General features: G+C 39.1%; 1 protein-coding gene across 1 annotated transcript in view; it reads right to left on the reverse strand.

The window, feature by feature from the left end:
- CNGB3 (cyclic nucleotide gated channel subunit beta 3) overlaps positions 1 to 24,300 on the reverse strand; it is a 59,535-nt gene that overhangs the window by 4,767 nt on the left and 30,468 nt on the right. The window contains exons 8-15 of the mRNA XM_033061943.1: positions 21,305 to 21,391; positions 19,646 to 19,710; positions 15,785 to 15,907; positions 9,741 to 9,882; positions 6,905 to 7,064; positions 6,455 to 6,552; positions 5,346 to 5,429; positions 3,725 to 3,843 (exon numbers count right to left, since the gene is read on the reverse strand). Coding sequence (XP_032917834.1) covers positions 3,725 to 3,843; positions 5,346 to 5,429; positions 6,455 to 6,552; positions 6,905 to 7,064; positions 9,741 to 9,882; positions 15,785 to 15,907; positions 19,646 to 19,710; positions 21,305 to 21,391 — 878 coding nt within the window. The remainder of the gene's footprint in view (positions 1 to 3,724; positions 3,844 to 5,345; positions 5,430 to 6,454; positions 6,553 to 6,904; positions 7,065 to 9,740; positions 9,883 to 15,784; positions 15,908 to 19,645; positions 19,711 to 21,304; positions 21,392 to 24,300) is intronic.

Genomic DNA, 24,300 nt, shown 5'->3' on the forward strand with positions numbered 1-24,300 from the left:
TAAGAGAATTTGCATTTTGCTCGTTACTAAAATTGCTCTATTACTGTATTCAAGATCTACCCCAAACTTTATCCTTTAAAGATTTCCCAGTGAATTAATATTTTTAGAGAACATTTAATATTATTTAAATTCAGAAGTTATTAATAAAAGATATTCTGGACCCCAGTAAACAAGAATTAATACCTGTATGAAATAATAGCCAAGGATATATAAATACTTGTTTTAATATTAAAGATATTTATAAAACATATTTCTAATTATTGAATCATATAGATAGTATATTTAATTTATAAAGGATAGTAGAAGACCTCTACAACTGTGTGTGCAAGATTAGTTTTACATGCCCACAGAGTGTTTTTCTGCAACTCAAGACAGCAATCAATACATGAAACTGAAGCTGAAAATGCCGTTTATTGTCTTCTTTTAAAACAATTCTGTACAATTCCTCAGATAGAATAAGACTCTGCACAATGAGAAAAGCTGCTAAAGAAAATTGCAAACACCTTTTGAGCTCTGATGAATCACTTCTCAACAAGTCATTGAACAATCATTTTTAGGCTTTCCTAACAGAAAGCTCATTTTATCAAGGTAGACGAGGACTAAAGAGATCAGCTTTTTCATTATGGTGATGATGTGAGGTGAATTTTACAAGTAAGGAAATCTTTGCTCAAACAGAATCATCTTTTACTAAGGACAGTGTTATGTACTTCAGCATTCGATCTGGTTTGGTTAGTGTGTGAAGAGTTACATGAGCAAATTTTTAAAAACAGATACATTTGCCTTGCAGTAATTCTTGGTAATGTGGTATCTATATTAATCACAAAATTGGCTTTTTTTATCTAACATTTTTTACTCCAGCTGAGAGCCTGAAATGCTGTAAGAAGTTGATAACTTTAGAATTGTTATGCTAACCAATTAAATTTCAAGCCATAAAGTTGTCAAAGTGATGACTCAGCTTATCTATTGTTTTTATAGCTGATCTCTGTAGGAAGCTACTGCTAATGGAAATTGGGGAATGGCTTGTGTTATCAGCTGAACATGCAGGGTTGTGGCGGCTCAGCTGGGCTCCTATGTGCATATGAGAGCTGGTAAGACACGAAAGGGAAATAGGTCTGGTTCTTGCTTCTGAGAAGGATGTCAAACTCCAAAGGACAAAGCCCATCAAAAAGCAGCATCTATTACTTTGAAGGAAATCCTGGACCAAAATACTGGAAAATGCCATCTTTCAGAAAACTAAGTACTGCCTCTAGTTTGAATTTTTTTGCATAAAATTTAAAACTACTAAGCAGCTGAAAACTGAAGCTGAAATCTTCCTGTCAAAAATTTACATAAAATAAAGAAATTATTTAGTTTTTCCAGAATTAACATTTTCTGATAGGAAATAGCCCTAGTGAAATACCAGTAAATGGATGAAGGAGGACATCTGGCTTCAAGTGTAATTTTCTCTGGGCTAGTGAAATGTTGTTATAACTGAATTTCTCTTGTTCTGAATTGTCCTTGCTGATGGGCTCTCATTAAGGCAACAATCTGTTTGCTTCTGATTCTGAAATTATTTTCCTTCCCCAAACTGATATTATCTATACAGGAAAGTTGCAATGAGGGTAAAATGTTTACTGGAACTCCTATTACTTAACCCCTTTCTGTAATAATTTTCAGGGATGAAATTGGCAAGGGACCTATTTGATTGTTACTCTTGCATTAGCTTTCTAGTATAATTCAGGGATTTTTTTGGAAATAAAAAGTTTTTATTTTCTTCAATTCCTTCACTTCTGGAGACTTTTAGGCATCATTACCATGCATTTTGAACAAAGTGAGATTAAATAGCAAGCATCTTATAAATCATATACCTAAACCACTCAGAAGGAAGCTGGCATTTTTCTCCAAACAAATCTTGAATTGGAAATCAGAAGAAAATCAGCCTGGTATCAGGTTATAACCATCATGGAGAGGAAAACTTGGATGTCCTAAAAAAAGTAGTTTATAATCCATTAAAGAATATTTTTTTCCATTTGTCTGTGGTATTCTCTATTCAAAAGACCTTGACAAAATTTATATAAAAAGTCACAATACAAACTCATTATTTTCTAGCACCTTGCCACTAGGAAGAGCATATCTCTCCTGATACACTTAGTGCATTGTATCTGCATTTGCTGTGTTTTTTCTCCTCGAGTTTATCCACTGCCTGACATTTCATATGCAAATTGCACGTGTCTGAATGGGTTTGCTGCTGCAGTAGGTCAGTGATGAATAAAACAAGACTAGAAGTGTAGTGTTATAGCATTGCTGAGGGTTTTACTGGCCATATTGGCAATTATGTAAAGAGTAACACGTACTGAGAAATGATTCTTTAAATGTCGTTGTGTGGTTCTCGCATGGAAACAAGCGCTCACCTGTGTTAGATCAAAAGTTTAAAAATCCCTTCCTTGTTTTGAAACCACCAGTTATCATTTCCCAGTTTCAAATGCAAAGTTCTCACTTCAAATACCAAACTAAAATAATTGAAAACCAGGTGTGTGTTACATATAGGGGCTGTTTTAGCTTTTTCTTCTGTCTTTTCATTATTCAACCCTTATTGATGAGTTCATTCTCAGCCTTTCTGCATAACTTAAAATACAGCCTTTTGTGTGGAGGCTTTACTCAGGTAATTATATTGTAACACAGAGAAGTACCTTTCAAGAAACCTTCTCAAAGAGCTGATATAATTTCCTTTCCCACTTAATGAACAAGTTCTTTAACTGTGAGATATATCAGATGTTTCTCACTTGAGGTCTAAGCAAGTCCTGTACGCACATCACTGGAAAAACAGGAACGTTTCCCCTGAGGGAAGAACCGGAGACACAACTAGAGGACGAATGTAAACCTGGCACAGAGCTGTATTGCTTTTCAAAAGGCAGATTAAAGCTACCAACAAGAGTGTTAACAATAACAGGAAGGCAGCTGGAAGAAACCGAGCATCCAGTTTATCACATGCAACAGCACATTTATTTTATTACTTTTCCTTGGGCCAACCTTAGCAGGGGGGTGCAAAGCCTAAAAACTAGCACTTGAGTGGCTAACTGGGGAACATAGCAGGTAAGAGTTTATGGATTTTGCATAGATAGGACATGCAGAACATAAACACTATTCTGTAGCCACCAGGAAAAAATTCTCAGCCAAATAATTCTGAGCCAAAATAATTCTCAGCCAAATATCTGGTCTAGCCACCGTTTTCTTGTCTTGTATGCTTTTAAATAAATACTTTATCAAATTGGGATGTCTGATTTTCAGCCATTTAATCAGCTCTTAAAAAAAAACTAATTTTAATTGCTATTTCAGATTTTTGGATCTATTTTATTAGAAATTAATTTTCATCTTTATCATCTGCTGTTTAAGTACACCTAGTATTATTATGCAGACAATAAAATGGATTTGGTCCTCCTGTATTGCAGACAGCATAACAGGGAGGTGAGTTAAATCTTTAAAATGCTTTAAAGAAGAAATTTGTCTCTATATCCCTGTATGCATTGATTAAAACTCTGGTCTCAGATCTTACCCTATTAAACTGATGCTTCACTTAGATTTTGCTCCACTTCTATGCATCTCCTTGCTCAGTGTCCTCTTTGTTGATCCTACCCACTTTCTAGCCTCCCCATGATAGCTGTCACACTTACCAAAGAGAAGTTAAACAACCACTGATTATTTGACAAGTTCTGTAGAAAAGTATTAAAAATAGTGATGGACCTACCTGATCTCCCCAAACACAGCTCCTGCTCTGAGTGTAACCAGGACTTTGGTACCATCAGGGCCTCCAAGGACTTGAACTTCACCCTGTTTGATGATGTACATCTCTCTGCCAATCTCTCCCTGGGCATACAAACACATAACCCACGTTTTAGCAGTGGTTTTTGTTGTTAGAATAATATGACAGGTTCTTCTTTAAGTATCTTTCTAGTCTCTCATGAGCAGACGGTGTGCCACTATTATGAGATAAATCAGCAATGTAGTTTTAAAAGTGAAGATGCAGCAGCGACAGAGCCGGGACTGAAAACACAGGGACTTGCACTTCCCATCTCTTCACCTGGTCCTCCAAGCTTGCAGGCAGCATCTCCTTGGTGAAGTAGGGTCAGACCAACATATGTCCAGGTGGAAGGTGGCTCCAACATTCTATACTACATGTTGCAGCCTTAGTGAGATTGCTATGGTTGCTGGTTACATAGTAGACTTATACAAGTGAGAAGCCTTTTAGCTCTGCCTCAAGCTGTAATAAATTGATGCTTCCATTTCTCTTAACCTGTCTTTGTTAAGAACTGTTTGCATCAGCCTGCAGTATGAAACATTGAATCTGTTGCTGTGCTTTATTCTCTCTGTTGTGTCAGAGATCCTTTCATGCTGTGCATTGTATAAGCAAACACACCAAACTACTCTTCCACCCTTGTAGCCAACAACAGTTCTGGGATTGTTCTTCAGTGTATTCACAAATATTCCACACAGTGGAGTCAGTGGAGCTAGCCCAGCATTCTGAAGAGGATTGTGTGCTTTACTCTTGGAGGGAACAGGATCTACGTGAACATATTGGACCACAACTACTAAAGACAAGGGGTTCTGGTGTTGACTTGTGTAGGTGGTCACTTGTGGGTCACTTGCCAGAACAGTAGTAGTACAGATTACTATTCATCCCCCCAAGCTTTAATTGCATCTGACTTTGCCCTGTTTACATGGCTTCTGGAAAGAGACTGAGGCTCACTGGGCAGAAGCTGGGCTATTTACCTGTGAACTACCTGTCTGGCCAGGTTTAAACTAAAATGCTGAGACAAGACAGACATTTTTGCTAAGAGACAGAGTGACAGCATTCAGCTGGAAACATGGAGGTGGCTCAGAGCTGTGAGCGAAGGCAGAGCAGATCCTGCTGGAAGGAGCTTTATGGCATGCAGTCTATTTTCTACATTCTTAGATAATTCTACTTAAGCATGTCTGAGTACACAAATGAAACACAGACAAAGCATTGACTGAAATCTGTAGGCTGGGTTTGTATGTATAGAAGTATAGAAACATTAAGTTTGATCCATTTTAAATATTAAAATTTCATAAGGTATCATTAGATAAGCCATATTTACATTAAATGCTTTCCCATATTACTATAATTTCATGGTTGGTAATGTAAGTAATAAAATCCATATTGTCTTGTTCTAGATTGATATTTGAGAGCATATTTGTTGTTATTACACAGAGTACCTTAATTAATTTTATACTTTCTAATTCAGTCAGGATTAATTTTATTTAAAGAACATTGTTGACCGATATCTGAACTCCTTTTCTAAAATACTTAATATAATTCATATTGGAATAAGAAAGACAAGAATGCTCACCTTTTTGCAGACAAAGTCACCAGGTAAATATACAATGGATTTCAACCTTATCAGCATGTCATATATCATCTGGGTATCACAGCCCTGTTAAAATAGAATTGATCACTCTACTAATTTAGTATTATAAGTGACAATTAGTGCCTCAAAAGCCAACAATACAGGAATGACCTGGGGATTCCATAAGTGGAATGCAAACTCAAAACATCATTAAGATCAGCTATTACTGCCGAGAAAGAACTGAAAGAGTTGTTATTTCAAACACTTGTGAAGTTCTCTATGGATTGAATATATTTTCATTTTTTAATAAAGTGAGTTTCTGTACATCTAGATTTTCTGAGGAAACTCAGTAAGTATTATGTTCAGAGCTTTATATGTCATTTTTGGGGATTTTATGGGATTTTTTTTTTTAAACTGTTCTGAGGTAAAAGAACAGATCCTGTCAAATACTCATATGAATCTATGAATTCCATGTCTTCAGAACACATATAAAAAATGCGTAACCATGTAATTTTTATACAGGTATATCATGTGATTTCTTGCAAATATCCTAACAAGAATTTTTTCTGTGTGTACTTCTTAAAACTCAGGGTCTTGCTTTTGTCACAGAAATCCAATTTTAAGTATACATTTAAATTGTCACTCTGGAAAACTACCATGGTAAGTAAAGAGAAAGTTCTTTTGCACAAAAACTGACTATGATGCAGCTTTCTCTACACCAATGTTACATTGCCAGAACACAGATCTCGGGCAGACCTGGGTGGCTACAGCAAGGTGGACTGTGTCTAAAATTAGATTATTCTCTGTCTGACCCTTGAGACTGGTTATACTCTGAACTCACAGTCTGACCATACCATCAGCTATAGGATGGCATCATAACAGGACTTTGTTTTAATCTCATTTGCTTTCTTTGAAGTTCGCTGCCTTGACACAAAAGAAAACCAAATGCAAGCACTTGGGTTTGGTCTGATGTCTCCATTTGCTGAGATATTTCTTTAACTTATTTTGCCTTGCATACTAACAAATATGTACTGAAGTGTTACAAGATGCACAAAACAAGATTTCTCTGTGGAATAACACATATTTCTGCATTCTCCTGTAAAACTACTTGCTTTGAATAACTCCACTTTGTTGACAATGGCAAAGTTCACATCGATTGCAACAGCTAATTGCATTTTGGTTGGCATCTGCTCCAGTAATTCTGATTCATCTGAAAAATAGAAAAAAAAATAAATTAAGAAATGTCCACAAAATTAAGCAAAAATAACTTAATGGAGTTATTCTAATACTTACAAGTTCAAGTGAGGAAGCAGCTAATATGCTTTTACTAAGATGCTTAATAAATTTGGTCTAAAATTATTACCAAAATATTGTATTAATAAATAGAATTTGTGAAGTATTAAGAATCATATTGCTTTGTGGCTCCAAAGTAAGCTGTGCAACCCCCTCTCACTTCCCACATGCCATTCAGAAAAGGAGAAATGTGAATTTCACCCTATATCTGTATCTGTACAACCACTGTCTCTCAGACATGCTAAGTAACTGGCATTGGAAATCCTCACCCAGCATTCCTTGAGAGTCCCACGTGTATTCATACCAAGTTCGAACACGGTTTTGCACCAGTCTTGGAATGGAATAAGTGTTCATATAGGAGACAGTGTTGTCCACACAGGAGCGATAGTAGTTCTGCCCTGCTGTTGCTGCTCCTATTACATCTCTCATCTGTGAAAATCATTTTTGTTACTACACATTTCTGAAAAAAATAGTCCTGATTTTAATATCTTGTCAGCAACATATACAAATACTATAATACTTTTTTCAAAATCATTGGTTAATTATGTATTTGGCTGCATGTTTTTGATAGGTGCTTCATCCACTTTTTCAGAAAACTTACAGATTTAGTCTGATTATCTTAGAAAGTGTAACATGATTTTTGAGAAGTTGTTTCTGGGTTTTAGCTTATTCTTCTTAGCTTATTGTATTTCTGGACATGAATGAAAATAATTGATAATATTTTTCTTTAAAATCCATAATAAAACTACTCTGCATTTGGTATGCAACGCAAGTCAGAAGTGAAGCAAACTGGGCTGAATTTCTGTAATAACATCATCTGACACCACTGAGACTAAGATTGTGCCACTGTTTAAATAATTAAGAGATCCTAAGAGTCTTAAGCTCTGAGAGCTGAAAGGTGACCTCAAAGTTGCTAGTGCAGGAGCATCATTTAACATTTCAACTCAAATGCAATTCAGCTTTTAGAAAGTGGATGCGTTAATGTTCATAGATATTCCTTCTTCAAATGAATAAGTATTCAGATGTGATTTTAGTGGAATGGCTTCATGTGGCAGCTACCAAGGATTAATGTGCCGTGGGCTGTTTTGCTTTTTATTACAGAGATGCAATTGATTGCAATGGGAATAACAATTTTTAGGAAAGTGTGCTAAAGCAACTATAACTGAGTAATTTTTAGGGTTCTTTGTAAACAGGAATTATAACAAACTGCAGTGAAGCAGTTTGTGTGTTAAGGTCTAAAGTTTGAGGCTGCAGATACTATGCTGATTACAAAAAGTAATCTGTAGAATCTTGGGGAATTGAGGCTTTCATTGATAGTTACAACAATTTAGGGAAAAATTATCAATCTGCAAACTCTGAAGTTTAATTTTACTTGAATTCAATAGTTTTTCCAGAAGAAATATTTTATATGTATGCTTTATTTTAGTTTTCATAATTCTGGTATATGGAGGAATTTAAAATCCTGTAAGGAAAAGTCTGTTTAGTGACATTACTCCTTCTTGCAGTTCCAAAGAGCAAGAGACATATACAATCTCTAATTGCTTGATTGTTGAACTCTTCAAATCCTGTATTCAAACCAAGAATTAAATATCAGTTTTAATTTAGTTTCTTCCTTTTTTTTTTTTTTTTTTTAAGTAAATTATTTTATTACAGGCATCGACAAATCAAAAAGTCTGGAATGGTTTCTACAGAAATCGAGAAGCCACAGCCTCACTCAGAAACCTCAGCATTTGTTTTTCTGTAGGCAATGTATTTCAAAACCTATGTTGTAAAGTCCAAGATTTAATAGTTACAAACCAGAAATATTTCAATTACAGTAATTTCACGATTACAAGCCTCACTGTTTTGACCAAAATTTTGCTCACACACCGGAAATGCGGTTTACACTCAGGAGCGGCCAGTATGTGAATAATTTCCTGACATTTCCAGCCCTGGAAGTGCAAACCGAGTCAGTGCAAACTGCCAAGTCAAGCACCTGCCAGTAAAACCTGGCAGTTACGCAGTTGTTACAAATTGGTTACTCTGTTCCACGGCGGGTGGAGGGCGGGTGGAGCCGGGCTCCGTGCAGGCAACACGGGGTGGGGGAGAGGCGGGGACTCCCTCCTGCTGGCCCCGTGGCTCGGGGAGAGGCAGGGGGCTCCTGTCCCTGCGTGCCACCACCGCGGGAGCGGGGGGGCTCCATCCCCGCCTCCCACCACCGCCGCAGGTGCCTGCAGGCTCTGTGCCCCCCTGCCACCGCAGAGCAGTACCGGGCCGGGGCGAGCGAGCCCAGCTCGGCCAGCCCTGAGCGGCTCTGCTGAGCGGCAGCGCCGAGCTGGGCCACCTGGCCCCGTCGGCAGCCTCGAGCCCTCACGGCCCGAGCCAAGCCAGTAAACCCCACCATGCCGCGATTCTGTTACTATTTGGCAACTTTGTTGCACGCGGGTCCTCGCTGCAAATGACAGAGCGGCTTATAATTGGGTGCGGCTTGTGTATGGACAAAGAACAAAATGTTGCTGATACCCGGCGATGCAGCTTATAGTCAGTGCGGCTTGTAATCGTGAAATTACTGTATATACATTTGGAAATAGAACTGATTTGCTGTGCTATGGGCTTTTTTTTCCCCTCCTGCCAAATGAGAACCAAGAGAAATAGAAACCAGTTAATTGACAAATTAACCAGATTGACAAATATATTGTAATTTGTGGAAGAGATCAGCGTTCTCGTTTGACAAAAATAATGGGATTTCCATTAACAGAATCCTATTGGTAGTAGTACTGAGCATGACTTATTCAACATTTACAATTTTTATTTCAGATATAACAGTATAATAAGAATGTCAAGGATTTGTCTCCTTGGCTGTGAGTAAGGAAAAAAAAGGAATTATACATAGTGTCAAGGGTCATCTGTGTCCTACCGTCTTGGATTTTAATCAGCTTGTGTGCAAAAGAGTTTCAAAACAGGGAACTGATTAAACATGTGTATTTATCAGAAAAAATAAGTATGTTTGACATTAAAATAGATGACAGAAACCAAACTTTTTCCCAGAACTAAACTCCACTAAATTGACTATATTATCACTACATTACAGTAATTTGAATATAACTTATTGATTTTTTAATGTACCTGACCAATTAAGCTGGAGAAGACAAAGACACCCATGAAATAATTCAGCAGTTGAAAAATTATCTCAAACAGTGTTTGTGGTTCTGGAAGGCCACCGATGGTGATTAAACTACGAACTGCCCAGTAGTAACACCTCAGGTACCTGTGGGTACAAACAGCATTTTTGTTACACTTTAGCTACTTTTGTGTTTGAAGTTAAGCATATGCCTACCTGAGTTGGGCCATTCAGTGACACTTTTTGGTCCAAAAGACTTTCAGCATTTTATAAAGGGTTATGAATTTATAAATGATACAATTGCATAGGTCAGGTTGAGCTGAATGTTCAGCAAAGAATGCATGGGAAATGAAGCTCTAATTTACTGCTCTCTAGTAATTGTAGGTAGCATTAAAGAACACTTGTGTACAAAATTACCAAAATGGACCATTACAGTGTAGGAATGCTACCAGTGAAGATGGTCAAAAGCAGTGTAAAAGTGTTAGAGACTTCCCAGAGTCTCTCTGTAGCAGCATAATAGATGCTCAAACACTTGAAGGTCCCCTTCATGGCTTTCATTTCATGAAACCAATGGAAAGCCTTATGGTGGGAATGACAAATGCAATATTGTTCTTGTGTCCATTTTTACTCCTTTTACCATGCTGGTCTTTCTCCCAGTCTGCTTCTGAGCACCTTCATTGGCTCTGCCTCCTGGGTTATGCCAAAAAAGTTACATATTTCCACAAACTGTGTGTTAATCCAGCTTCTCCAAACCACTTCACTAATTCAGCACTGAAAGGTTGACTCTTCTATTACCATCTCCTATCTGCTGGTCTCCACAATTCCTTCTGTCTCCTTAACAAACCCTTTTTTGCCTTTTTCATTACAGAGCCTTGCCTTCAAGTAATGTATTTCTACTAGTATGATTACACAAATCCATGAAAGCAGCAAAGGAGCTGGACAGAATGCTTTTAAAAAGTGCCTTGGTATCTCCAAAATTCTGGTTTAAGTTTCATTCTAGAACATGGTACCAGAAGCAATGCTGCATTGCAATGAGGAATAACTAGTTCAAATCATTGTTGTGACAATGCTGTCATTTCCTTCTTTTCTGAGCAAACAAATAATTGGTTTAGGTATATTTCTAAAAGCCTGCTATTAATTAGTATGTGACTTCCCAAGTTTCTGTATAATCAAACTTCAACTTTGCTGATGATTAGGAGTGGAACTTCATTTTCCTTAATTATAAAGTGGGATTTTCTATTACTTCAGCTGTGACTACTGCTTCTGAAGCAATGATAATTCCTTATGTGTGTTGTATTTTATTGATTTAAATAATAATTTTAAAAAACCAAACAACCACCCCTCCCCCAAAAACAAAGAAACAGAAGAAATACTTTTGGAGATAAGTTTGTTTTTAAATAGAAAATCTCATGTGAATCTTCTCATGCTTGCTCTGAATGTGAAGCCCCCTGGTCTGTTTGCAGACCTTAGATGTGTTTCAGACTCCTCTCTTTTTAAGACATGAACTTCACTATAATAAGAGGTTCATGTAATAATAGAACTGAAGGTTTGGTTTTGTGCAAATATGAGAATATAAACTCACAATAGCGACCAATTCCAATGAGGTAGTTTTTTCTTAAATCACTTGAAAGTGCTTTCAAATTTTTCACCCAAAATATAAGGCTTTACCAAGCGATTGATATCTGCTTTTCATTACAATATCCCTTTTTTCTTGGTTGCAGATCAATAAAATGCGGTAACAATGGTCAGTTTTACCATAGTTTTCTAGTTTTAGATGTTAGCAGTCAGAACTGGCCATTTTCATTGAGTCCTTAAATAAAAATTTCGTTGCACATTTTTCTTCTTATCTTTTTTTTTTTTTTGTTAGGGATGCAAAATGAACTGCTGGATCACACCAAAATAATATTTTCGCTTGGGATCAAAAAAAAAAATCACATATGTTGTTTCCAGCAAAGTATACATAAGTAGCAGCTTTTTCTTAGACTTCTGTAGCATAAACAAATAATAAGAAAAAGACTCAGGTCCATTTTTGGAAGAATTACAGATTTAAGCATAAAATGATACTTCTAGCTTGGCTGAGGGGAATTATGTAAAGCATATTAATCTTATATTGATTTGCCATAACTGAGAATGCCATGGTGCTTAAAATATGTATAATTGGGTAATATAAAAGCAAAGAAATTAACATTACTTCTGTGATACTTACTTTAGGAAACAAAAGTAATTAAGCAACTCTCTCACCCTTAATGGCTCTGTGTGCCAAGTTTGCAGACTCCACCATGATAGACTATATAATCTTTATTCTGGGAATGTCTACAAAGAAGGAAAGCAGGTCCTCAGAGGAATATAGGGGTCACATTCTTCTTTGTAGTTTTGTACGTCAAAAATGTGAGGGGACTTTTTTTTAAATAGCTTTCTACTCTTTCTTAAAATTTAGTTAATATACTGTATTCTTCTGTGATTTTACTTCAAAAGAAACTTTCTATTGGCAAGGCACGTGATATTCTCTATCTCTTTGGAACAGGTTTTCTCCATTTAAGCATTTTTGATTTTATTTTCATCTGAAATGGAACTTGCACAGTTGAAATACAGAGCAGCTTTTTTCCTCCCTAAGAACAAGGGAAATGAGATTGTAAATTTTGTTTAAGGAAAGCCAGAAAAAACAACTCCTGTTTCAACAGTATTAGCAGCTCTGCCTCCTACCAGCATATGTCTGGAAACGATCACTGTTCACTGTACTGCTTACCATCCTGCTATAAAATTACTATTGAAGTAAACAACAGTCATGAGACAAGAAAGGGATTTTTGCCTCTGTACATCATGGAAGGTATGTTTATCCTTCAGGCAATCAAACCACTAGATTTTTCCTTTTAAAAAGTCCAAGGTATGAAAATATTCAGAAACACTGCAAATAAGATCTCTTGTAATACTATGTCAATAGAAATATATTTTTCAGAAAAGTCCATTTCAGAGTACATTAAACTTCTTTCATGGTTTTGGTTAGTGCAGGTAAATCAAGTCTTCATGCATGGGTCTCTCAGCTTTTGTGGTGGTGTTCACACAATCATTTCAGCCCAGGGAAGCATTGTTTCAGGGCTATCGCGTTTGAGTCCTCTCAGATTACAAACAGTTTGGGTTTAAGCAGAGTAAAGCAGCTGTCTTTATAAACTAATGACTTCCTTCTTGGTACCTCTTCTAGAGTGCCCCAGGTGCCTGTGGGTCTGATGATCTCAGACACAGCGGAGCAAACTATAAAGCTTTAAGTTAAAAGACTACCCACAGGTCTGAAAGTCTGATGTATGAGCTGGGCTGTGCATTCACAGCTTGTGTGGAGGCACAAAACCCTCTTTGCATATCAAGTGCTACGATTGTGACACATCAGAGCTATTGCAAGAGCAATGTGCATCTGATACCCACGAGACACATTTCAAAATTTGCCACTGTGCATTGGGCAATGCATACCAAAGGAGTGGATTTGTTCTAGACACATGCAGTCACCATTTTTTGGGACTTAATGATATCCACTAAGTCTGTGCCCAGAACAGGAAGGCAGCACACTACAGAGAAATATAATTGGGAGGCAAAAAGATACCTTAAATTTGCCAAAGAATTTTGCAGACTGCTGGTAGATGACTTGCAAACAGCAGAGGTATACCATGAGCAAAGTGAAATGATTTGTTTTGCCTAAATTTACTGCTGGCCTGGAGGGTTTGCATAGGAATTTCAGCTTCCTAGTTTCAGTTTCTCTGTGAACAGTGATGAGAGATACTTCCTCAGAATAATTCAGAGCAATGACATTACACTGAATCCCTGAAAAAAGATTTTTCCATTTTCCTCAGGAATTAGGGAGATTGATCTTTTACTTAGGTAGATAAATTAGATTGTAGATAAACGCATATAGTTGAAATTTTCCACTTGAGACCTTTTCAATATCTGCTACTGTCCTTGTGCAGACTACACTCAGGTGTTGCATTAGTGATGCTGTGCTTCTGCATTAGGAGAGACTGAGGTCTTGCCAAACTCAAGCTCACAAGTGCACTTTTAATGCTGGAAACATGTTGGTGACTAAATCGGGTGTATTGCAGGGAAGCAAAGTTGGCTGCCTTTTGCATCTTAAGTCAAAGGCTTTGACTGAAGTCTGCTGTGCAAAAGAGCTCAAATCTCAAATCTTGGACTGATATTAACACTTTAGTGGACAAGAACCAGAAAAGAATAGAGCTTGCAGAAATTTGCACAAGAGCTGCTTTGATAATTTTGCTTGTGGTTTGAGTGTTGTGTATAGCTGTTAGTTGTAGATTTAGTTCACCAGCTAGTGGCCCTGTCCAGGAGCATGTATGTAATCAAACTAATAATGGAAACTGCTGTCTGTTAATTTTTAGCCAGGAAAAGGAAAGAAAAAAATCCTAGGAACGTTGACATTTTTAAGAACTGGTTTTGACCATAACTAGCAATATTTTCTGGACACAGCAGGGATTCTACATAAAGCATTAATGCCACTAAATCAGTGCCAGATCATTTTCTGTGGGTCAATATAATCTGAGAAAGCTGGAATTTTGGTTTACTTGTCAAACTGCTTACCATATATTTTTTTTTAATGAGATGAGTAGCTATGTTTCCCTAATCTTCTTTCTGAATATATCCCCATTCTTTGTGAGACTGTTGGCATATTTTGCTTCAAATGTTGTCAACCTTGAATGCTCTGTGAAAGCAAATTATAAATTCACTTCTGTGCCATAATATATGCTTCAGTACTAGTCCCTTTTCCTGACAAATTGTTCTTATATCTGCTTTCCTAATAAATGAATATACCTAATAAATGAATATACCTAGAAGTATCTTGTGTGATAAGTTAAAATTCACTTACATCTTCAATTATAACTAATGTTCACATGATACCTCTCTGTGTGAAAAAATCCTCAAACATTTGATGATTAGATTTGATGTCATGCCTAATTCTCTAAGGCAATTCTCTCAACACTCAGCATTTGCTGTTAGTGGGATACAACAGCGGTACTCAAGCTGTGTATTTTAATGGTCTGTGGAAACTTCAGACATGTCATTTTTTTTCAAGAGATAACCCTACTTATAAAAAATCAGTGCTGGCTTATACAGTGTGTTTTGCTCTCAAAAGCTATATTCTTATCCTTCAAGGTAGTGACTCGACACCAAACTTGTGAAGTCTGACAAAACTACAAACAAAAAGAGGAGCACATCTCCAAGAGAAAGGTGAAAAGTTGTTTAGAAAGCAATTTATGACAGCAGCAGGATACTGTATATGGTTTTGCAAGGAATGTAATCAAAGAACAAATTGAGCTTCTGTGGCTTTAACTATATTAGAGCCTTTGAAAGAAATAAATTTTCACACAACTGAGCCTACTAGCTATACCTTTACGAAACTACACACAGAATATATTACGACTTTGCTTTTTTCTTTTCCTCTTTGTCGTGTTAATAAGTGGCCCTTACTTGGCACCCAACCAGTGCTGTCACAAGGATTTTGTGGAAAATTCTGCCAAAATCCAGTAGTTTCTCCTGAAGACACTCTGCCACATGTTTAAGCATGACCTTCTCAAAAGATCAGAGAGAGCTGGTGGAATTTTTTCAGAAAATCACCGTGGTGAAGAGGGACTAAAATGTTGCACTTTAATGGCACAATGCTGTGTGGCAGCAAAAAAATTCGAAACTATCACTGTGTTTCCTTTGAGGGATTGCTATAACAATCCTTCTAACAGTTCCCATGTGCATATGCAATCACTAAGTTTAATTTATGACCCTTGTTGCTTTCTAAATGTTTAATTAAGTTAGCACTTAGCACTGAGTCATAAACCTATAAAAGCTGAAAGTGGTGAACTGATTATTCACTGCACCTGCCCTAATATGTGTTAGTATTGAAAGCTGCTAATCAGCAGTCATGATGGTAAAAGTTTGCTATCCAAGCACTTTAAAAAGTAAGGACATATCTTCCAAGCAGAGGCATGGGAGAAGGATGGGGTGGGGGGCAGGAATGAGCAAAATAAAAAAAAATCTCTTGCAAAAGAAAAGGACTTACATGTTTCCTTCGCCATCATACACCCATCTAGTGCTGCCAATTCCTTCATAGTCTGAAGCCCAATAATACAGGCATGCATTAATGTGCAAGATAAACAACAAGTATCCAGTTGTTCGAATTACCCTGTAAAAGTCAACAGATTTCTGTAAAAAAACTTTTTTTTTTTTTTTAAATATAGAATCCATTACTTTTCTGGATTAACGATGTTAATGTTACACATACACTAAGTAGTTCCCCACCTGTATTGAGTCTATGAAAAAAAATAGCTGGCAGTTACCAATCTCTCACGTCTGTCCAAGGTCAAATAAATATCTTTCCTAGAATATCTGACATGGGGTAATTTTTAAATTATGGTTCCCTGAGGAGTTTATAATCCACTTCTTTAAATGGCTATGAATATTTCCAGAAATTTGAACTTATATTAATGTTGGTACAGGGTAAAAAGTAATTTACAGTAATTTCACGACTATAAGGCACATCTTAAAGCCTAAAATTTTGGTCCAAACCCGGAAGTGTGCCTTATAATCCAGTGTACCCTATATATGGACAATGTTTGGAAATTTGCCAACCCGGAAGTGCGAGCAGCAAGCTGAGCCGTGCGGGGCCGTGCGGCTCGGCTGGGGTGGGGTCGCGCGGTTCAGCAGGGTTGGGGCGGCTCGGTGGGGCTGAGGGGGGTCGGGGCAGGGCTAGGGGGGGCCGGAGCGGGCCATGCGACTTGGTGGGGCCGGGGGGGGGGGGTGTGTGGCATGGCTTGGCAGGGTCGGGGGGAGCCATGCGGCTCGGCGGGGCCGGGGGGTGCTGGGAGAGACCGTGTGGCTTGGCAGGGCAGAGCCACGCTGCTCAGCAGGGCTCGCGCAATTCTGTTTCTTATTGGTTACTTTGTTGTGCACGGATGCTTACTGCAAAAAAAAGATGCACCTTATAATCCCGTGCACCTTATATATTGAAAAAGTTTGGAAATTTTTCCGGGACCCAGAAGTACACTTTATGATCCAGTGCGCCTTATAGTTGTGAAATTACTGTATTTCCCAAACTCTATCCAAGATAGGCTCTAAACTGGTGGACCAAGGCCAAGAAATATCTGAGTCAGAAAGGAACTGCTTTACAAGACCTCTAGTATAAAACCTGCAGTAGATCCTCTAAACAGTATGATTTATCACTACAGCAGGAGTTATATCATTCCTAATCCCAGTTCTTATGCTTATGGGCAGTTCTTTGAAGGATACCAATGATGAACTACTTAAGCACCAAGCAGCTTTCTGTTTAATACAATAATGATCTCATTGTATCACCTCTGTTCAGTTCATGGAGATCAAAAAAAAGATCTCCTGGATTCAGATCTCTATTGAAATATTTATAAAAGCAGGGGATAAATAAGCAAGAAAAGTGCAGGACTTGCCTGAACACAGGATGGTAGTTAATGAGTTTATCTGCTACAGCTAGAATTCAATGCAGTATGCAGTCCAGAATAACTAAGTGGTTTTATGAGAATTTAATAAGATCTAACTAAGTTGGGTCCACAAAGTTAATGGAAGCTAATATCTCTGTGGTTGCTTCATTGAGCACTCCTTTACTGCTTTTTCAGGTGCCTTTGTATGCCCTCCTTGGCCTCTCCATGCCGTTAGATAATCTACTAAGTGAACTCTTCTTCTTTATGATGCTCACAAATGAATGCTATTTATCTGTTAAAAGTTGATGGACAGCTCTCTTTAGGATTGCAAGCTATAGTGAACAGCAGAGAGCTGTTGTGATCTAGTTATGTTGCAATATTGGCCATGCTAGGTCTTCTGTTCAAGTTTGAATCCATTAACATGGACTCCTGAGGTCTGAATGAAGATTCTGGAAACCTTTTCTGTGTTATATTTCTCCAGACATATGTTGAATATATCACAATGAGAAGATGTAAGTAACTCATGCTAGCTCTATTCCTGCAAACTCTAAATAATTCGAGAAGAGAACCCCCCCAGGTATAGCCACTTGCTGTGTAGAGGCTTAGTTTGATATTATCTAGTTAATTGGTGCCTTATTGCGCAAAATGTGGTTATACCAATCTCAGACCAAAGCAAGATTGCCACATTAAAGTAAAATGTAATAATTTGCACAAAAAAACTGGGGATTTTAAGATTTTTTTATCTCCTGCTTGTACTCCTCTGTATAACAACCTCTGTTCTCCATTTGTCAATGACTAAAACTGGGAGTCAGTGTTTTCTGAAGTGTGAATTAGGAAATAGATTCTCTTTGTTATATTTAGATTCTGCAGTTTACAGTCTGCAAATGATTTAGTATTGGAAACTTGAGTGGGCCTTTGACCCGGAAGCAGAGACACAAGCAGCAACACACAGTTGTGGTTCTTAAGCAATATCGTGCTAAAAAAGTCTCTGACAGGGCAGAGTAGCTGGCTCTGTCTTTCCAGCTACTGCATACATATATTTTACAGGACCAATGAGATCTTGCTCTGTGTGTCTTAGCCTTTCTAAATGAGCACCTTTCCTGTTTTTTGTCATGTAAATAAACATCACATTCTTCAAAGTTGGTCTAGCTTGAAGATGTACACATCCCCTTCACAACTTGTCCTTTGAACATTCATCTCCCATTCCATATCTTGATAATAGTGTGAAACTCTGTCCCTTGAAAAACTTTATTTGGGTGAAAATGAGGTTGTTTTTTTTTTATTGAAATTAGAACCTGGAGAAGGCAGAGATTCAGAAAGTGAGAAGAAATTTCTTCATCTTGTGGAAATTCAGTCCTCTCTTGAACCAAAAGAGTTAAAAACAAACAAACAAACAAACAAAAAACCAAAAACCAAACCAAAACATAAAAACCCCAAAATCAAACAACAAAGGAATCTTTCATGAGTGAAAAAATAGGTCAGCATCTCAAAAATTTTTTAGCAGAACTTTCAAACTTGTAAGTTTTGTTTTATTTCACAGGTACATGAAAAAATGAAAGTGATGATATGTGAAACTTCTTTTGAAATTTCTCTTATTTTAAAATCTTGTAAAATATCTCGATTGTATTAGTACCTAGTGTGCTGTTTAAGTGCAATAATCTCTGAAATGGAGTAAGATGGTGACCAACATATTTCTGTAACACCAACAGATGGGAACAATATATGCCCCAAAACTGGGACAGAGAAAAGGATCTGTTGGTGTAGGTATTACACAGGATAAATAAGGCCTGATGACATTGACAATAATGATGACAAAGCAGATCTTAGCAGCATCACTGACAGCTGAGGTGCCTATGAAACTTGCCATAGCTATGCCCATCAACTACTTGAGTTGGAAGCAAAATTCTTTCTGTCAATGCAGAAGGTGAGAGCACAGCTTGGCAGACTAAGGCTATAATCATTACTTGAGAACTGTGCTGAACTGGTCTTCATTCCAGCTGTAGTGAGTGCAGTGAAGGATCAAGTTTCTGTATATGCCAGGTTCATGGGGAGAGCATGTTTGAAGAAAAATGTTGACACAGGCTCAGGCTCATAACTCCTATTACGAACAAATAAACAGCTACTGAAGGTTTGGTACTGCTATTAGCAACCTAAAGAAAGTGTTCTTTAGCTCTTTTAGTAAAGAAACTTTCTGAAACTTCCGATCAATTAAATTTTGGCAGAGGCCTCAGTTTGGTGAATATTTTCCCTGAACCAGGCCAGCAGAACTGAGGTAGATTTTATACATAAGTGAAGCATTATATATATTATTTTAATGATTACCATAAAGACAGATATTAAAAAAACCCTTTAAATGGAACAGTTAAAGATGTATCATATTCCACTCAATGCTTAACTGACAACTCATGAAATAATTTGAAATGCATTCTGTGCCAAACTTTGCATGCTACTTGAGTTTTATAAGCACATACCTGTAGATGTATGCTTTTTCCATAATAGCTTCCAAACGATCATTAAACTCAAAGAATGTGTTATGCTGAATGGTAAACAAATGAAAGTAATCCAATCACTATTTTTCAATACACATTTTTTTGTAATAGCACTGGCATCAATTCACATACATATTTTGAAAATGGATTTTTCAGTAATCAAACTTTCCATAAATATTAGTTCTGGCCAGAACAGGGTTAAATTTTGCAGTAGCTGGGAGGGGTATGGCTAGGACTCCAGGTCATTGCTGGGAGTGGGATAAAGGAACTGTGTCTTCCAGGGAAGAAAGCTGTTCCTTCCTGTTGAGAAAATCTAGCAGAGGGAGCAGTCCGGTATTGCTTGTTATTGGGGAGTTTTCCATGTGAATCATTGCTTTTCTTATCCCCTCTGTCATTAGCAATGTTGTTGTTAGTGTTCATTTTCTTGCGTCACTGCTGTTTCCAGTAAATTGTTCTTATGTCAAACTTTGATCATTGCCTTTTGTACCTCCAGCTGAAGGGGGAGAGGGACCATCATATGGTTTTAGTACAAGAATTTAGTGGAGAATATTATTCCTAAACCATGACAAACATTTAACAAAAATGTGAACTGAAAAGCAAAGATAAATTTGAGTCAAGTGTTTTTCTGGGTGTTGAGTGTCCCCTTAATCTGATTACAGAAGTAACCTTGCTGTTTTGGTCAGAAAAGCTGAGCATCTACTTCCTCAAACATATATAATTGCTTGGGCAGCATGATCACAAAGAATTACATGTATTTTTTCTCTTCCTGAAATTCCAGTGATTCTCCAGTAAGCAGTCATATGTATCAACAGCCACATACTAGAGGATACTCTGTGGTATCAATGGCAGCTGTATCAAATTCTTCCTGTTCAGTATTTGCAGTCGATCTTTAGTGATCACATGTAACTTTTTCTTTGTTTTAATTCAATACACAGCTGGTTACCTAATACAAGGCACTATTTAACTTTTCATTCTTTCATGTTATTTTGGTTGTGATTTAAGGAATTTCTAAGTTTTATTGAATACCGAAGTGAAGAACACCTTCATTTTATTGTCAGAGTTCTTGTGTTCCCCCCAGCTTTAAATGAAAACCAATTATTTGTCAACATGTTACTTGTGTGCAGAGAAATGCATATAGCCACAGAGTAGCCTGCTAGGTACTGTTTTCTATTCCCTTCTCAGACCTTTCATTACAGAACTCCAAGAGTCTTTGGACTCAATAACAAAAATAGTATTCTGTGTATAGTTTTTGTCCTTAAAATTAGCTCCTTTACTTTTAACACTAGACATAAGTGACAGAAGGGGCAAGTACACTGCTATTAATTTGTGATTTTTTTTTTAATATTTGAAAATTAAGCAGGTAATTTGAGATTAATCTAATTTAAATAATGTGAAAAACCTAACCAAAATAGCCTTTAATCAAAAATTCTTTTTGAAATTAGGAAATATTAAAGTCAGAAAAAAAAAAGGAAAATGGCTTAATTTGGCTAGACTATGACTTGTATTTTTTGTTTATTTGTTCAGTCATGTTGTATCTTAGCCTGAAGATATTTTTCAGTTTCTAAAATTCATATTCCTAAATATTATAAAAAAAAAGTTCTGTTGCATTGCAAAAACATCTGTCACTAACACGGATCTTACCTTTAGCATCCTGTTTGCTCGAAGTGCTGGATTAAATCCAAAGAAGAAGGATAAAAGGTCAAATGGAAACACTGATAACACATCAAGCTGTTGAAGAGCAGAGAGGTCAATTTAAGCTTCATAGTAATCATAATGTATTTATTTGCTGTCAAAAACCTGCTTAGACTGAATCATGACTGCAATAATATTTGAAGAGTCAGCATGCTAAGCATGTAGCTTCCTAAGTACTGGCAGGTAAGATTATCTCCTTAAAAACACCAACTTGACTCTGCCCTGCTTTTGAGTCCCTTGTGCATGAGATTTTAATCTGTTTCCTGTGGATTATTAACAGTATCTCATCTATTTGATTATTAATACATTCTATTTTTTCAGTAGCTCTGACCAGACTAAAATGTTTGGCGTGTGGCTGCTGAGTGCAGGTGGGGAGGTCACTACACAAGCACAAGTCTTTCAGCTTTTAAAACCAGGCTGCCTAAAGTGATTTGAGGGAGCACATTTCTTACTTGCAACCTGCATAAGGCATGTGTTCCAAACAACAGATTCATCATAGGATGATAAAATTGGCTGGTTTTTTTTTGTTATTGTTGTTTGTTTGTTTGCTTGGTTGGTTTCGGTTTTTTTTAAATACAGTAATTTCACGAATACAAGCCGCACCAATTTGACCAAAATTTTGGTGGAAACCCGGAAGTGCGGCTAATATTCCGGGGCGGCTAATCTATTAACAAAATTCTAAAAGCTGCCAACACGGAAGTGAGAGCCCGCGGCAGCCCCAAGCCAAGCTGGAGCCCGGCCGGCCCCGGCAGAGGTGGGAAAGCCTGGCAGAGGCGGGGCCAGCAGTGTGGGGGGCGGGCGGCAGAGCCTGAGCCAGCAGGGCGGGGGAGCCCGGGAGAACTGGGGCTAGCAGTGCAGGGGAGCATGGCAGAAGCAGGAAGGAGGGCGGGTGGGGCTGCCTGGCAGCGGGGGAAGCCCAGCAGAATCGGGGCCAGCAGCGTGGGGGAGCCCGGCGGTGCGGGGGCCTGCAGTGCCGGCCAGGGCGAGGAAACGCGGCGGCGGTGCAGACGGGAGGGGGCGGCCGGCGAGCCTGGTGGCGGCGGCGGCAGCCCTGCCGGCGGGGCGAGCGAAAGCGCCGCCGCTCGCGAAAGCGCCGCTCGCGAAAGCACCGCCGCTCGCGAAAGCGCCGCCGCTCGCGAAAGCGCCGCTCGCGAGCCGCGAAAGCGCCGCCGCGAGCCGCGAGCCGCGAGAGCGCCGCCGCGAGCCGCGAGCCGCGAGCTGCGAGCCGCGAGCCGCGAGCCGCGAGCCGCGAGAGCGCCGCCGCGAGCCGCGAGCCGCGAGAGCGCCGCCGCGAGCCACGAGCCGCGAGCCGCGAGAGCGCCGCCGCGAGCTGCGAGCCGCGAGCCGCGAGCCGCGAGAGCGCCGCCGCGAGCCGCGAGCCGCGAGCCGCGAGAGCGCCGCCGCGAGCCGCGAAAGCGCCGCCGCGAGCCGCGAAAGCGCCGCGGGGCGGGCGCGGCGCTCGCGAGGCGCGGCGCGGGGCGAGCGAAAGCGGCAGCGGGGCGAGCGAAAGCGGCAGCGGGGCGGACGGCGAGCCCGGCGGCGGCAGCCCTGCCAGCCGGGCGAGCGAACGCGGCAGCGGGGCGGTGCTGACGGGAGAGGGGGGCCAGCGAGCCCGGCGGCGGTGGCAGCACCACCCGGCCAGCCCCGCCGAGCCGTGGCGCTGAGCTGGGCCACCCGGCCCCGTCGGCAACCATGAGCGGGCCGAGCCTGCCTGGCCCCGCCCCGAGCCAGTAAAGCCCGCTATGCCGCGATCCTGTTACTAATTGGCCAATTTGTGAAAGCTGCGCACGGATTCTCGCGACGAACGAAAGTGCGGCTAATATTCGGGGTGCGGCTTATCTATTGACAAAGACAGCAACATTGTCGAGGCACCGGGGGTGCGGCTTATAATCCGTGCGGCTTGTATTCGTGAAACTACTGTAGATATCTTCTTCCATCATATTTATATGCTACTTCTTCCAACACCACTAAGGTTTTCAACATCTCCCTGCAGTCCATCAGCTATGTGATTACTCTTCTTATGTGCATGCTTTATTCTTTCTTAAGATAGAGAAGGAAAGCTGTGGCAAATTTATCTTTTCATTTTTAAAGATCCTGGGATACCTTGCTGTGTTGCTATTATTGCTTGGGAGTAAGAGAGGGATGTGGAACTCTGGGCTTCATCTCACTATAATCAGAAGTGTCTTTGCTCTGAGGGGTTTAAATCATGTTTGCAGCAACCAGCCTGCAGCTCTGACCTTTTATTCCATGCAGGTAAGAAGCAATTAATACCTGAACAGTGTGCAAAACAAACTGAAAAATTGATTGAGAGAAACAGCCTCTTATGGTCTCTCTCTCTCTCTCCTGCTCTCAGACACATGTCTAAGAGGAGGGAAAATTTAGTCAAAAGTGTATTAATATCAGTAACTTCTAGTTAGTGCTTAATCATATGACAAATTCCCACATTATCTATATCTTGCATGTGGTGAGAACACTCAACTTTCATTAGTTTCTCCAGAAATCAAGAGCCCTAAACATACATCAAGTGTGAACTTAAAATAAAAGCATACAAATCCACTTTGGTCTCTTGCTTTAAGTTTCACTCTGTTGAACCCATTTGACTGTATAGTATACCCTGCACTTTTGGATAGCTTAATATCAAGTGTTTAAGTAATGATGCCGCAGTCACTGAGAAAAAATTAACTCTGAACAAGGCAGGTGCAAAAGTAGAGAAGAGGAGAGGGCAATAACTAAGATGTGTGCTTAGTGTCACAGAGCTGTGTGTTCATCAGAAATTCAATAAACTGCCTACCTTCCATTGGCAATATAACCCCTACATTTAGGAGCAACATTAACAACTTTCCTAAATCAAATGCATCTTTGTTTTTACATATTGCTGTGAACATCAAAAATCTTAGTTTGAATTTTTGACTGCTCCTGTGAATGATGAACCATTCAGTACAATG

The sequence above is a fragment of the Catharus ustulatus genome, chromosome 1 (assembly GCF_009819885.2).
Source record: "Catharus ustulatus isolate bCatUst1 chromosome 1, bCatUst1.pri.v2, whole genome shotgun sequence".
Taxonomy (NCBI): domain Eukaryota; kingdom Metazoa; phylum Chordata; class Aves; order Passeriformes; family Turdidae; genus Catharus; species Catharus ustulatus.